This window comes from Panthera uncia (assembly GCF_023721935.1).
Source record: "Panthera uncia isolate 11264 chromosome A3 unlocalized genomic scaffold, Puncia_PCG_1.0 HiC_scaffold_12, whole genome shotgun sequence".
Taxonomy (NCBI): Eukaryota; Metazoa; Chordata; class Mammalia; order Carnivora; family Felidae; genus Panthera; species Panthera uncia.
Window position 1 is genome coordinate 1,461,863 of NW_026057579.1, and position 13,902 is coordinate 1,475,764.

At 40.5% G+C, this 13,902-nt stretch overlaps 1 protein-coding gene across 12 annotated transcripts in view; it reads right to left on the reverse strand.

The window, feature by feature from the left end:
* The window catches only part of IMMT (inner membrane mitochondrial protein), a 41,893-nt gene extending 30,457 nt beyond the window's left edge, over nucleotides 1-11,436 (reverse strand). For all 12 annotated transcript variants that reach the window (XM_049651830.1, XM_049651826.1, XM_049651825.1 and 9 more), the window contains exon 1: nucleotides 11,271-11,436. In XM_049651830.1, coding sequence (XP_049507787.1) covers nucleotides 11,271-11,315 — 45 coding nt within the window. In that variant the 5' untranslated portion in view covers nucleotides 11,316-11,436. The remainder of the gene's footprint in view (nucleotides 1-11,270) is intronic.
* Between the last annotated feature and the right edge of the window lie 2,466 nt (nucleotides 11,437-13,902).

A 13,902-nucleotide genomic window follows, 5' to 3' on the forward strand; every position in this document is an offset into this window, starting at 1 on the left:
TCATAGTTTCATTTTTTAAAATATATAAATCTTTGAAATTAGTGTAAAATATGGATTCAAGTTTATTTTTTCCAAATGTCTATTCAGTCATCCCTAAATCATAGACTGAACAATCAGTTTTTTTCCAATAATTTGAAATGCCACCTTTATTTTTTTATTTATTTATTTTTTTTAATTTATTTTTGGGACAGAGAGAGACAGAGCATGAACGGGGGAGGGGCAGAGAGAGAGGGAGACACAGAATCGGAAACAGGCTCCAGGCTCCGAGCCATCAGTCCAGAGCCTGACGCGGGGCTCGAACTCACGGACCGCGAGATCGTGACCTGGCTGAAGTCGGACGCTTAACCGACTGCGCCACCCAGGCGCCCCTGAAATGCCACCTTTAAAACACACCAAATGCCTTACTGCATTTAGATTTCTTATTTTGTTCCACTGATCTACACTAATTCTACAATGTTTTAACTACTGCATCTTAGAATTAGCTTTTGGGGCACCTGGGGAGCTCAGTCAGTTGAGCATCCAACTTCAGCTCAAGTCATGATCTCTCAGTCGTGGCTTTGAACCCCACGTCGGACTCTGTGCTGACAGCTCAGAGCCTGCAGCCTGCTTCGGATTCTGTGTCTCCCTTTCTCTCTGTCCCTCCCCAGTTCGCGCTCGGGCTTGTTCGCTCTCTCTCAAAAAAAAAAATAAATAAACATTAAAAAAAAAATTTTAAAAAAAAAGAAAGAATTAGCTTTTAATCTGGTAGGGCTTGTCCTCTCTTAAGTACTATTATTTTTCAGAATTTTTCTGGATATTCCTTTTTTTTTTTTTTGAAAGCTGAGCTATCAAAATGCTTTCAATTAAACATACCATTATAAAATGAACCCTGACTTAAGAGTGTATTAAATGTGAAAAAAAAATTATCTTTTATGGCCAAAAATTGATACCAATAGTTTCCTACTTCTGTATGAGAAAAAAGTAGAAATGATGACTGTATCATGACTCAAATTTATAGGGTGTTTATCTAAACCAGTGGCTCTTGATTTTAAAAAATTTAAGTATCCTACTCATTAGCCAACAATATGTAGCATGTAATATCCTAAAGCAGTTGTAGAAGTCAGAAATTTATGGTTTTACCACCCAAGTATGAGTATGAGCCCATATACCATACGCAGTTTTAGCTATATTTAAAAAAAAAAATCGCTTCTAAGTCTCTTTTAATCTATGAGTTTTCCCTCCAATAATTAATTTATTGAAGAACCTGGGTTACTTGATCTGTAGAATTTTCCACAGACTAGATTTTGCTTAAGATACAATTTAACATGATCCTGTCTTCTGTATTTCCCGCAAACCAGAGTTAGAGCCAGACACCTGCTCAGACTCGGGTTTATTCTCTCTGGCAAAACTTTAGGTGGTGTCGTGTTCTCTCATCAGGAGGCACTCAAAGGCTGGTTATCTCTCTTTTTATGACGTTATCAACTGTGTTGATGTACAATGTCTAGATCCATTATTTTACTGGAAGTTGCAAAATGTGGTAATTCTACTATTTTTCATTTATTATTTGACATATTTTTCAAAGAGATATTTTTCCTCATCTACAGTTTGGTTACCCAAAGTACAGTTCATAAGGCAGGATAAATGCTTCTTTTTATCTTTTTATCCATTTTTATCCATTTATTATCCATTTTTATCCACTTATACTCTGATAATCACCACTTGTGGGTTTTAGGGGTTTTTGTTCATTTATTCATTATGACAAATTGTATTTTCCAAAAATTATTACATTTCCCATCTGACCTGGTTTTCCAGAACCTTGCCATTTTCCCTGGAACCTTGCAACTTCATGAGACCTCAAAAATCTCCTAACACAGCCCAGAAATCTTCAGAACTAAAATGTAATATGTTATTTATATAATCAATGTTTTCATTTGTATAATTTTTACCTATATAATACATATTATTTATTATTATAAGATAATAAATGATGTTATTTAATACCACTAAGTTTGGGGTAATCTGTTATATAACCATAACCAAATGGATACTTGTACCTAGAAGCAACGGGCTGCTGCAGTAAAACATCAAGCATGTGGGGTGGATGGAGGGTGAGAGTTGGAAGGACCTTGAAGAGACTTAGCAGAAGCCTAATGGTCTTCATGGAAACCACTGGTGAGGGCTTCAGAAAAGTGAGAAAAATGTTTTGGAAACCTGGAGGAAAAAGGATCTCTGTGTGTGGTGTCTGAAGTTTGTCAAAGTTGTCACCTGTGGTAAGGCATGACAAACAGAAAATTAGGAGCCATACCTAATGAACTGATAAGATTTAGCTAGAGAGTTTCAAGCAGAATGCTCAAGAGTACCAACTAGTTTCTTTTAGCAGAGTATAAGGGTAAAAATGAGCTTCAAACAAGCCACAAAACCTGTCTAGTTTTCAAGTACAATTTAAAGGAAATATTAAGGAGCTAGGACTTGATAAGTTCAAAAATAAAACTGTTTCTCATTCTCAGCCTTTCCAGTCTGCAAAAATACTTGAAGACCTCAAAGTTCTAAGGAGGTGCTCTTCACAGAATCTTTTCACACACAGAAAAGGCCCCTTGGGAATCCTAAGGGGATACCTCCACAGTCTGTTTGTTAAACAACAGGGCTACAGAGAATCTTAAGGGTTTTACACCATAGCGGCCTCACATGGAGTCCAAAACGGAGAAGGGCTTAATCTTAATATTTGTGGGTGTAGCTTTTGTCTCATGGAGAAAACCCCAAAAAGACCCACAGAAAACCCAAAGTTAAGATAATAATATTTTCTGGAAAAGGAAGCATAATTCAAGGGATGAAACCAAGAGCCCAGAATAGAACCAAGGGCTACGAAGGATCATTACCAACCAGTACAAATTAAGAAATCAGCCAACACGTGCTGTATGTAAATACCGCTATATTCCTCTGAAAGTTAGTTTGAACACCTGTTTTCAATTTTTTGTTGAGGTGGAATTGCAGGGTCATATGGTAATTCTATGTCTAACTCTGCATCATTTTACATTTCCAACAGCAATGTAGGAGGGTTCAATTTCTCTACATCCTGACACCTGTTATTTTCTGTTTTTATTATAGGCATTCTAGAGAGCATGAAATGGCTACTTCATTGTGGACCTGATTTGCATTTCCCTAACGTCAACAGATTTTTAACATCTTTTCATGTGCTTTTTTTAATGTTTATTTTTGAGAGAGAGAACTCACACAGGGGAGGGGCAGAGAGCGGGGGGGGGGGGGGCAGAGGATCCAAAGTGGGCTCTGTGCTGACAGTATCAAGCCTGATGTGGCGCTTGAACTCACAAACCGTGAGATATGACCTGAGCCGCGGTCAAACGCTTAACCGACTGAGCCACCCAGGCGCCCCTCCTGTGCTTCTTAATTATTTATATATCTTGTTTGGATTAATGTCTATTCAAGTCCCTTGCCCCATGTTTTATTTGGGTTCTCTTTTAGTTGTTGACCTGTAGGAGTTCTTTACATATTCTGGATATTAGATCCTTATCAGATACATGGTTTGAAAATATTTTCTGCCACTCTTTTCACTCCTTTGATGAATAAAAATTTTTAATTCTGATGAAATCCAATTTATCTTTTGGAGTCATATCTAAGAAACCATTGCCACATCCACTTTGACCTCTAGAGCTCTCTTTCTTAAGCAGCAAGTTAATCTCTCTATATAAACTAAATATCCTACTTTAACACACTTCTGAGTTCTGGAATTCCTTTTACTAATAATACTAGATGATAATAATAACATCTAAACTTATGATGTAGAAAAACCTATACTGTTTCAAAGCAATCTGCCTTGACACATAACTTTGTAATAAATATTATAAGGTTAGCATTGCTATTTCTAACCTATAGAAACATGATTTTTAAAAACTGATATGATAAAACATACAACTCCCATATTATGTTCTTGCACAAACCCTCTATTCCTTAGCTCCAAACTAACACGAACATACAAAAAGAAACCACAACCTGGAAACAAGTAACTATAATAAATAATCCCCTCACATGAACCCTATCTGGAGGTTCCAGGTTTTCCCTCTAGATATTGCTGGTTGCTATAACTGATGATGTTTTGGTGGGTTTTGTCATAAGGATTCCTCCCACACAAACAAGACATCCAGAAGTTAATGCCCAGTTCTACATTTGAAATGCAGATTAGTATGTGACAACTTAAGTTTTTCTACAGTTAACTTAAAATATTTTATAAGAATCATGAAGGGGCGCCTGGGTGTCGGTTAAGCCCCGACTTCAGCTCAGGTCATGATCTCACAGTTCGTGAGTTCAAGCCCCGCATCGGGTTCTGTGCTGACATCTCAGAACCTGGAGCCTGCTTCAGATTCTGTGTCTCCCCCCCTCTCTCTCTGCTCCTTCCCCAGTAGTGCTCTGTCTCTGTCTCTCAAAAATAAACAAACATTACAAAAAAAAATTTTTCTTAAAGAATCATGAATTAAGGTTAAAAATATATCACACCAAAAAAATGCAGTAAGTTTGGCACTGAAGCAGCATTATCTCTCAGCATAGACACATTCTGTATCTAAGTACCCTTCAGTTACAACAAGGAAATGGCAGATATTAATCAATATGGCAAAAGAAATAACTTATCACTTTAATTTTCCCTGCATATATGTATGTATATGATTCATATATTCTCACTCGCATGTCTTAAGTTACAGTGTAAAATTTATTCCAAAATGGTTTGAAAGCCACTGGCCTAAAGAAATGAAAATAAGGAAAAATAAAAACGACTCTAGTATGGGTAAAAGCAAACAGCAAGCTTCATGATATATTAAACTACTTTCTACCGTGTGTGCTTGGCAGACATTACTACTAACATATTGTTTCACAGTCCTAATAAAAAAAAAAGAATTCTAGAAGATGACAGCTAAAAATGTCCACACACAAATTCAATCTGAAACTAGTCCTGCTATCAAACTGGTCATAAACAAACTGGCTTTGTCAACCCTCAAGAACAATGTTTCTTTCTCTTAAGTGATACACAGATAAGATTCTGTATATGTAGATGACCACTACCAAATGGATAGTTTGGGAGAGGGCTAGGCTAGGCTGAAAACCCAGGTCCTCCAAACACCCCCAACTCAACAAAGGTTGGGCCTGGTGATGCAGTCAGTACTGGGATTAAGATGACAAATGGTGTTAAGTCTGAGAAATAAACTGAGGAAAAACTAGAGCTCTGAAGCACATTTCTGGAAAGAAAGAGGACACAAAACAGAATAATTCATTTCTACTGAATATCTACACGTAAGGAATTTAGGGATTATAAGTCCAGACACAAATAATAAGACAGATGCCATGTGATGGTTAATTTTATGTCAACTTAGAGGGTGTTTTTGGAGGAGACTAACATTTAAACCAGTGAATTATGCCGTAAAGCAGATTGCCTTCAACAATGTAGGTGGGCCTCATCCAATCAGTTGAAGGCCTAACCAGAACAAAAAGACCAGCCTCCCCCAAAAGAGGGAGAATTCTCCAGCAGACTGCTTTCATTCTGGAACTGCACATCAGCTCCCCAGGTCACTGGCCTTCAGACTAAAACTGCACCACAGGCTCGCCTGGGTCTCTGCATACCAAGTCTGCTAGCTCCATTGCAGATGTTGGACTTGCCAGCTTCCAAAACTGCGTAAGCCAATTCCACACAATAAATCCTTTTATTTATATACGTATCCTATTGGTTCTGTTACTCTGGAGAACCCTAACACATGATCAGAGATTCTAAAACCTATGGGGCTTTAAGTGAGGTCACATGTACTCATGGAGATTAAGAAAAATTAACAGAAAATAATTTATTTTTTAATTCAAACATGTCATAAATATTTACTGAGCATCTATTAGGAGCCAAGGACTAGGGTCAGTACCAGAAATAGAGCAGTAAAGGACACAATCCCGTTGTGGAGCTTACATTTTAATGTGGCAAACACGTGATAAATATACATTATGTCAGCTTTTGGTAAGAGCTATAAAGTAAATGTAGGGTAGGGGTAAGTTCAGAGGCATGCAAGGAAGGAGAGAGTGGTCAAAGTTCTATATTAGATAGGAGAGGCCTCTCTGAAGGGAAGGTGATATTTGAGAAAATATCAAAATGAAAGAAGCTAAGCAAAAATGTGTGGGAAGACTTCAGGGCAAAAGAAACAGCAAATGAAAAGGCAATGAGACTAAAATAAAATAGGAGCAAAAGGTAATGAGGTATGCGCTAGAGATATCAAGACGGAACAAGGCAGAGTAGGAAAATGAAATAGGCAAAGAGTAGATCATGAAGGGCCCAGTGGGTGTGGTAAAGAGTTTATATTTTATTCTCAATGTGATAGGATGTGAATGAAGGGCATGTCATGATCCGTATGCTTTTAAAAAAAGACTTCATTAACTACTACATAAAGAATTGACTCTAGAAAGGCAATGGTAAAAGCAGGAAAACATTAAAGAAGATGAAGTTTGATGGAGTGGAAAGGACTGTGACAAATAGAATATTCTGGATAAAGTTGACACATCAAAGAAGGAAAAGAAAATCTGAGTACAAAGCTCAAAAGAAGCTAGTTAGTCATCTGCTTCGGAATTAAAATTCTCAGAATTGATATAATCCCAAGTAAGAGTATATAGAGAGATGGAACAATGAGATCTCACTACACATGTATTAGAATGGCCCAAGTCCCTAACACTGACAATACCAAATGCTGATGAGGATGTGGAACACAAACTCCCATTCAACACTCCTGGGAATGCAAAAACGGTTCAGCCACTTTGAAAGATAGTTTGGCAGTTTCTTACAAAACTAAACATATAATACAGCAATCATGCACCTTGGTATTTACTGAAAAAAAGCTGAAAACTTCTGTCCACACAAAACCCTGCACATGAATGTTTAGAGCAGGTTTATTCGTAATTGCTAAAACTTGGAAGCAACCAAGATATCCTTCAGCAGGTGAATGGATAAATAAACCGTGGTAATTATTCAGTGCTTAAAAAATTTAAAAAAAAAAAACAAAAACTATCAAGCCCTGAAAAGACATGGAAGAAAGTTAAATGCATACTACTAAGTGAAAGAAGCCAATGTGAAAAGGCTACATAGTGTATGATTCCATCTATAGGACATTCTGGAAAGGCAAAACTATGGATAATAAAAAGATCAGTGGTTGCCAGGAGGTGAGGAAAGAAAGTGGTAAGTGGAGAATAGAAAATTTTTAAGACCGTGAAAATGTTCTGTACAATACCATAATGACTGATACATGTCATCATATATCTGTCCAAACCCAGACAATGTACAACACCAAAAGTGAAACCCAATGTAAACTATGCACTTTGGGTGATTATAATATGCCCATGTTAAGTTCATCGATTGTAATAAACGTTCTACTCTGATGGGGGATACTGATGATGGAAGAAGCTATGCATGTGTAAAGCTAAAACCGCTCTTAATAAAGTTAAGTACCGGGGCACCTGGGTGGCTCAGTTGGTTAAGCATCTGACTTCGGCTGAGGTCATGATCTCGCAGTTCATGGGTTCAATCCCCATGTCAGGCTCTGTGCTGACAGCTCAGAGCCTGAAGCCTGCTTTGGATTCTATGTCTCCCTCTCTCTGCACCTCCCTCATTCCCACTCTGTCTCTCTCTCAAAAATAAATAATAAAACACTAATTTTTTTTTTTTAAGTCTTAATTAAAATAAAAAGGAAGAGAGATGGGAAAAGAGGGCCTTGGGGATATATTCAGAGGTACAAGGAAGACAGATTCGAGAGGAAAAAGGAAAGAAATGAAGGGTAAAATGAGCCCCAAGATACATGAGAAAAGCCAAAAGAGTAAAAAAAAAAAAAGTTTCACAAAGCAACAATATCAAATGCTACAGAACAATTGAGGAGATAGTTAAGAATAAACCAATGGAGGTGCCTGGGTGGCTCAGTCGGTTAAGCCTCCAACTCTTGATTTTGGTTCAGGTCATGATCTCACGGTTGGGGAGATCGAGCTGTGCAGGGGGCTCCACACTGACAGCACGGAGCCTGCTTAGGATTCTCTCTCTCCCCCCCCTCTACTCCTGTTCGCAAACATGCTCTCCCTCTACAAATAAAGTTAAAAACAAAACAAAACAAAAAGAATAAACCAGTGAATTTTACAAAATACCAATTTTAAGACCATAAGAAAATGTGAATGTTGGGGCGCCTGGGTGGTTCAGTCAGTTAAGCGTCTGACTTCAGCTTAGGTCATGATCTCACAGCTTGTGAGTTTGAGCCCCACGTAGGGCTCTGTGCTGACAGCTCAGAGCCTGGAGCCTGTTTCAGATTCTGTGTCTCCCTCTCTTCTGCCCCTCCCCTGCTCACACTCTATCTCTCCTTCAAAAATAAACATTTAAAAAAAAAAAAGAAAATGTGAATGCAAGCCAGAAAAGGGTTCATATTTTAGTATGAAGCTTTAGTCTGTTTTCTTCTAACTTCCTAATTGGGAGCCCAGTAAGTGGAAAATGTTTTGATGAAGGCAAGGAAGAAAAAATAATTTTGGACTTTATGCAGAAATAGGAGACAGAGCCTATGAGATCTGGGGGAGAGCTCTGTGTGCCTTCCCAGGCTGGAGTGTTGCATGGTCACTCAGCAATTCAGCAAGGGTCTGATAGGGGAGCTGGGTAGCTTCCCAGGGTCCTGGGTGACAGGTATCAGCTGTGTAACTTGGTCGTTTGAAGGGAATGCCCAGAACACAGACATGTCAGTGATTTTCATGCATTTTTCCCCCATTACTACAGCCTCCCTGTATAAGCTCATAATTACATCTTCAGCCCTGGAGTATGTAAAGAGATTAGTATAGGGGCGCCTGGGTGGCTCAGTCGGTTAAGCATCCGACTCCGTTTCAGCTCTGGTCATGGTCTTGCAGTTTGGTGGGTTTAAGCCCCACATCAGGCTCCGTGCTGACAGCACGGAGACTGCTTGGGATTCTCTCTCTCCTTCTCTCTCTGCCCCTCCCCCACTCACACTCCCTCTCAAAATAAATAAATAAACTTAAAAAATTTTTAAAAGAAACTAATGGGCCTAGTGTATACTAGCCTATAGACCATATATGCATATACAGAATAGGCTGTTCTAGAATAGTCTATACTCCTGCCTCCTTAGTCTCTTAGATCTGTCTTTTGTGCTTGGATCAATTTCCTAAAACATTTTTATGTTACTTCCTTCCTCTGAAAACCTTCATTGACTCCCTGTAGCTTGAGAAGAAACCCAAAGTCCTTGACTGGCATCCACATTCAAGGCCTTCACAATTTGAGCCAAGGTAGCTTCCCATTCTCATTATCTGTGGGCCCTTGACAAGAAGTGTGTACTGTGGCCAGGCTCATCTGGTCACTGTCCCCGCAACAGGACTTGTGTTTCTCCTCCTTCATGATCCTATTGCTATCATTCTCTTTCGAGTGTGTCTGCACACCATCATCTCTAAATCCCCTCCATCCTGGCTCCCATCTCCACTGCTTTTGCTGATGGTGACATCTACCTATACTGTCATTGTGGCAATGAGATGATTGCTTTGTAAGTGTCTCAGGCTGTGCCATGAGCTCATGACAACCATGACACAACCTGAGGGCAGAATAAGAAGATTGTGCCAGGAAAGGAGAGCTCCAAAGACAAACCAACAGTTCTGCCCTGAAAGGCAGCTCAACTTCCTCCATTCTTCTAGTCTCATTTAGGTACTGCATTAGGAGAGACACTAAGATGGTCCCCCAAATCCTCACCCCCTGTTAAGCCATGATAATTAGGGTTGTATGGCAAAAGGGATTTTGCAGGTGTAATTCAGGTTACTAATCAGTTGACTGAGTTCATCAGAAGGGAGGTTTTTCTGGTGGGCCTAGCCTAATCATATAAGCCCTTTACACGTTGGTCTAGAGATAAGAAGCAGGAAAGTTAAGGGAGACTTTTGAAGTCAAAGAGACAAGCTCCTCGTAGCCTGCAAGAAAGCAAACATCCATGTTATAAATTGGCGCTGAGGACCTTGTGGCAAGACACTTCTAACAGCCTCTAAGAGAGCTAGGTGAGAGCAGGCAAGAAAAGAGGAACTTCAGTCCTTCAACTGCAAGGGCCTGAATTCTGCCAATAAAATGAACTTGGAAGAGGACCCTGAGCTCCAGATGAGAACCATAGCAGCATCAACACCTTGATTGCAACCTTGTGTAGCAATGAACAAAGAACCCGGACCATCCATGACTGGAAACTGTAAAATAATAAATGGGTGTTTTTAACCTGCCAAATTTGTGGTATTTGTTATGCATCAATAAAGAACTAATACAGACCCTACTTTCCTAAAGAAGAAGCTGCTTCTATCCCAGCAACAAGTGGGGATACAAGCAAACTTAAAGGAAAAAAAAAAGCTGACTTTTACTATTTCTAACTCACTATGACCAGGGATTTTGTTCAATTACTGCCTGAGTAACAGTACCTGTTTTGCAATAATTTTTACAAAATATCAATGTTCTGCAAATTGTGAGCAATGTTAACAGGTTTACTTTTTTATTTCCAATTTTAGAAAATTACTTTGATAACCATGCAGGAATAAAAGTCACTGGGTGTCTAGGCTTCTTGGATGTCTGCCAAAGTTGTGCCAGCACCTGGAGAGATATATTCCTAGGCTAATCTCAGAAATGAGCCAAGGTCATGGCTCCTGTCCTTCCTTAGTACCAAGAGTTTTTAATCCATAAACCACAACCTTTCATTTTTGTTTAGAGTAAGAATAGCTCAGAGGAGCTCTCAGCTACAAAAAAGAAAGTCCCTCCCTAATACTTACAACCTTGACCCCTAAAGCGCGGACTCTAACAGTCTAAACATCTTATTTAAGATTCAAAAAGCCAAGGCTATGCATTTCCTGCTGGGAACTGTAGTTCTCCCCTCGACCTTCAACCACTGGCTGCGCGAAACCTATCACGAGCCCAACCGGCGACCCGAGCGCCGGCAGCCACGATTGGTCCCTGACTGGGGCAGCGCGGGGCTGATTGGATGACAGGTCCCCGAAGCCGTGCCTACCTTCCTGCGCCCGCCTACCCGCCACCGACTCCTTTCTACACCCCATCCCGCTTCAGCAATAACCCTCAAGTCATCCTGTTGGGCTAAATCCCCAACTAACTGCCTCACGGGTCCGCCCGGGACTCTCGCGGATGAGGGCGACCCTGACACACGCCTCTCTCCTGGGGCCTAGACAGAGAGAAAGCCTCCCCCATTTTCCGTTGGTTGCACGAAGTCAGCCTGACCACGCGCTCTCTCTCCTCGCGCCCCCGCGCTCACCTGGGCGGCGGCAGTCACACCCGATAACTGACAGACCCGCAGCATCTCTGCCGGGGGGACCGCACTGCTGGCGTACGCGGGAGCTACCGCGGCGGCGCTAGTAAGGGAGAGCGTGCGTGAGTGCGTGCCTGCGTCCGTGCCTCCTCTCCGCGCCGGGCGGGCGTACCGGAAGGGCAACCAACGTCGCTGCGCACGCGCAGCTCCCTCTCTCGACTCCGCCTAGGCGGCTCGGAGAGGGTGGGCCCTCCTCTGGCGGAAAAGGCGATTTCTCCTTCCGGGTCTCTCTCGGAATTCTTTGTAGCCCCAAGAAGGAGTTAGGTGGGGAATCAGGAGGGTGAAAGGGAGTCGAAAACATCAGTGCGGAAAACAGCTGTGATTCTTCGAACAATTCAAGCCAGAAAATATCTCAGCCGCCTCTTTCACCTGGATACTTAGTAGAAAGCAGTCGATCTGGCGAAAGTTAACGTAAACAATGGTGTTGTCTTGGTTTGCGTGTTCGCTTCATTTGGTAGCCTTTCTTGAGGAAGTCATCCTGATTACGGGACACTGAAGGAACAGTGGAGAGACCTTTGTGCGGCGTGTGTTTGTTGTTCACGTATCTAATAAGTGGTAGCGCAGAGATAGAAACCCAGATTCTTCGGGTTCCATCGCTTCTACTCCTAGATTAAACCACACTGATTTTTCCACCACGTTTTCATTTTACAAAAATAATTTTGGCCGCTTCTGTGGAATGGGTTGGAAGTTAAGGAGGTCAGTGCAGAAGAACTGTTCAAAGTGTTCCACTAAGTCTATACCCAAGGTTTGGCATGTTAAATACTGAACACAGTATTCTATACTATTAGCATTAATAATGATCTTATCATCAGCACAGTATCAAAGAAACTAACTTGCATAAATATTGTATTTACAAAGTACTTTCAGGTCTTAACTAGGTAATTTATTACAGTATGGTGTTGTTAGAGTTAGGGTTTATTACAGTATGGTACTGACCCCACTTGTAAAATGGAGAAGTAATTTGAAAATTACCTAAAATGGGGCGCCTGGGTGGCGCAGTCGGTTAAGCGTCCGACTTCAGCCAGGTCACGATCTCGCGGTCCGTGAGTTCGAGCCCCGCGTCAGGCTCTGGGCTGATGGCTCGGAGCCTGGAGCCTGTTTCCGATTCTGTGTCTCCCTCTCTCTCTGCCCCTCCCCCGTTCATGCTCTGTCTCTCTCTGTCCCAAAAATAAATAAAAAATGTTGAAAAAAAATTAAAAAAAAAAAAAGAAAATTACCTAAAATAATCATGTTTGTGTATGTTCGATGCTTTTCAGAGTACTTTAGTAATCACATTACACTATTTTGTATCACCATCACCTAACGGCCTACAGGGTAGTCGCCCATTTTCTAAAAGTAATTTTAGCAATTAAATTGCAATCTGCCCATCCTATCCCTGCCCACTGCTGTCATGCTGGGTGATGCCAGTGTGATGACTTTTCTAACACCTTGGCCATAAACCTGTCAATTCCAAACAGCAATTTCTGTTCGAACCATTTGTGGCCCAGCTACATCTTGGACCTGAACATCCCTACCAACTTTTCCAGCTTCAAGATCTCAAGCTTCAAAATTAGTTTCCTGATGTCTCATTTAACCAAATCCTTAATCTTCATAACCTCTACATGCAATTTATGAAAACTTCTTTGCTTTAAAAGACTCCCCTAAAGTAATACACAACTTTTAAGTCACTTCTCTGCTCAAAAATGTGCAATAACTCCCATCGCCAGTTCAAAGAACATTTATGAAATGTCTCCGTACTTTTCCAGCATAGGGGAATGTTTTTAAGGCTCAACATGGCCATCATAGGTGGGAGAGTAATATAGCAATGATAGTGGTCAAAGCTGATCACCCATTTACATACTCTAAAACCCAGAAGAACTAAAGGATAACCATCTCAGTGGTTCTCAAAGTGTGAACTAGGGAGTTTGAGACCTTTTCAGAAGACGCATAAAATCAACACTACCTTCATAACATTAAGATATTTGCTGTTTTCACTCATCTCGTAATTTTAAAGTAGATTTTTTCCAGAAGCTAGGTGACAAGTGATATCACAATAGATTGAATGCATAAGCAAATTTCAGAATCCAGCTTTCTATTAAACCAGATCTTAAAAGAGATTTGCAAAAGAGGTTAAACAATGCCACTCTTCTCACTAATTTTTTTTATCTTGGAATAGTTATTTTTCCTGAGTATATTTTGTTATAAAAATAATTGTTTTAAAATTAATTACTCAGTATGATAGGCAGGATAATTATTCCCAAATATATGTACATTTTCCTAATTCCTGGAACCTATGAATACGTTCGTTTACACGGCAAAAAAGATCTGCAGGTGTGATTAAATGAAAACTCTTGAGATGGGGAGACTATCCTGAATTATCTGCATAGGCCCAATGTAATGACAAAGGCCTTTATGAGTAACAGATGGGGAGAGGAGGGCCAGAGTCTGAAAAGGAGATGTGACAATGGAAGCAGAAGTCAGAGAGATGTGATTACTGGCTTTGAAGATGGAAGGAGGCACAAGGCGGGGAAGGCAGGCAGCTTCTAGAAGCTGGAAAAGGCAAGGAAACATATTATCCCCTAGAGAATATGCCTCCCCT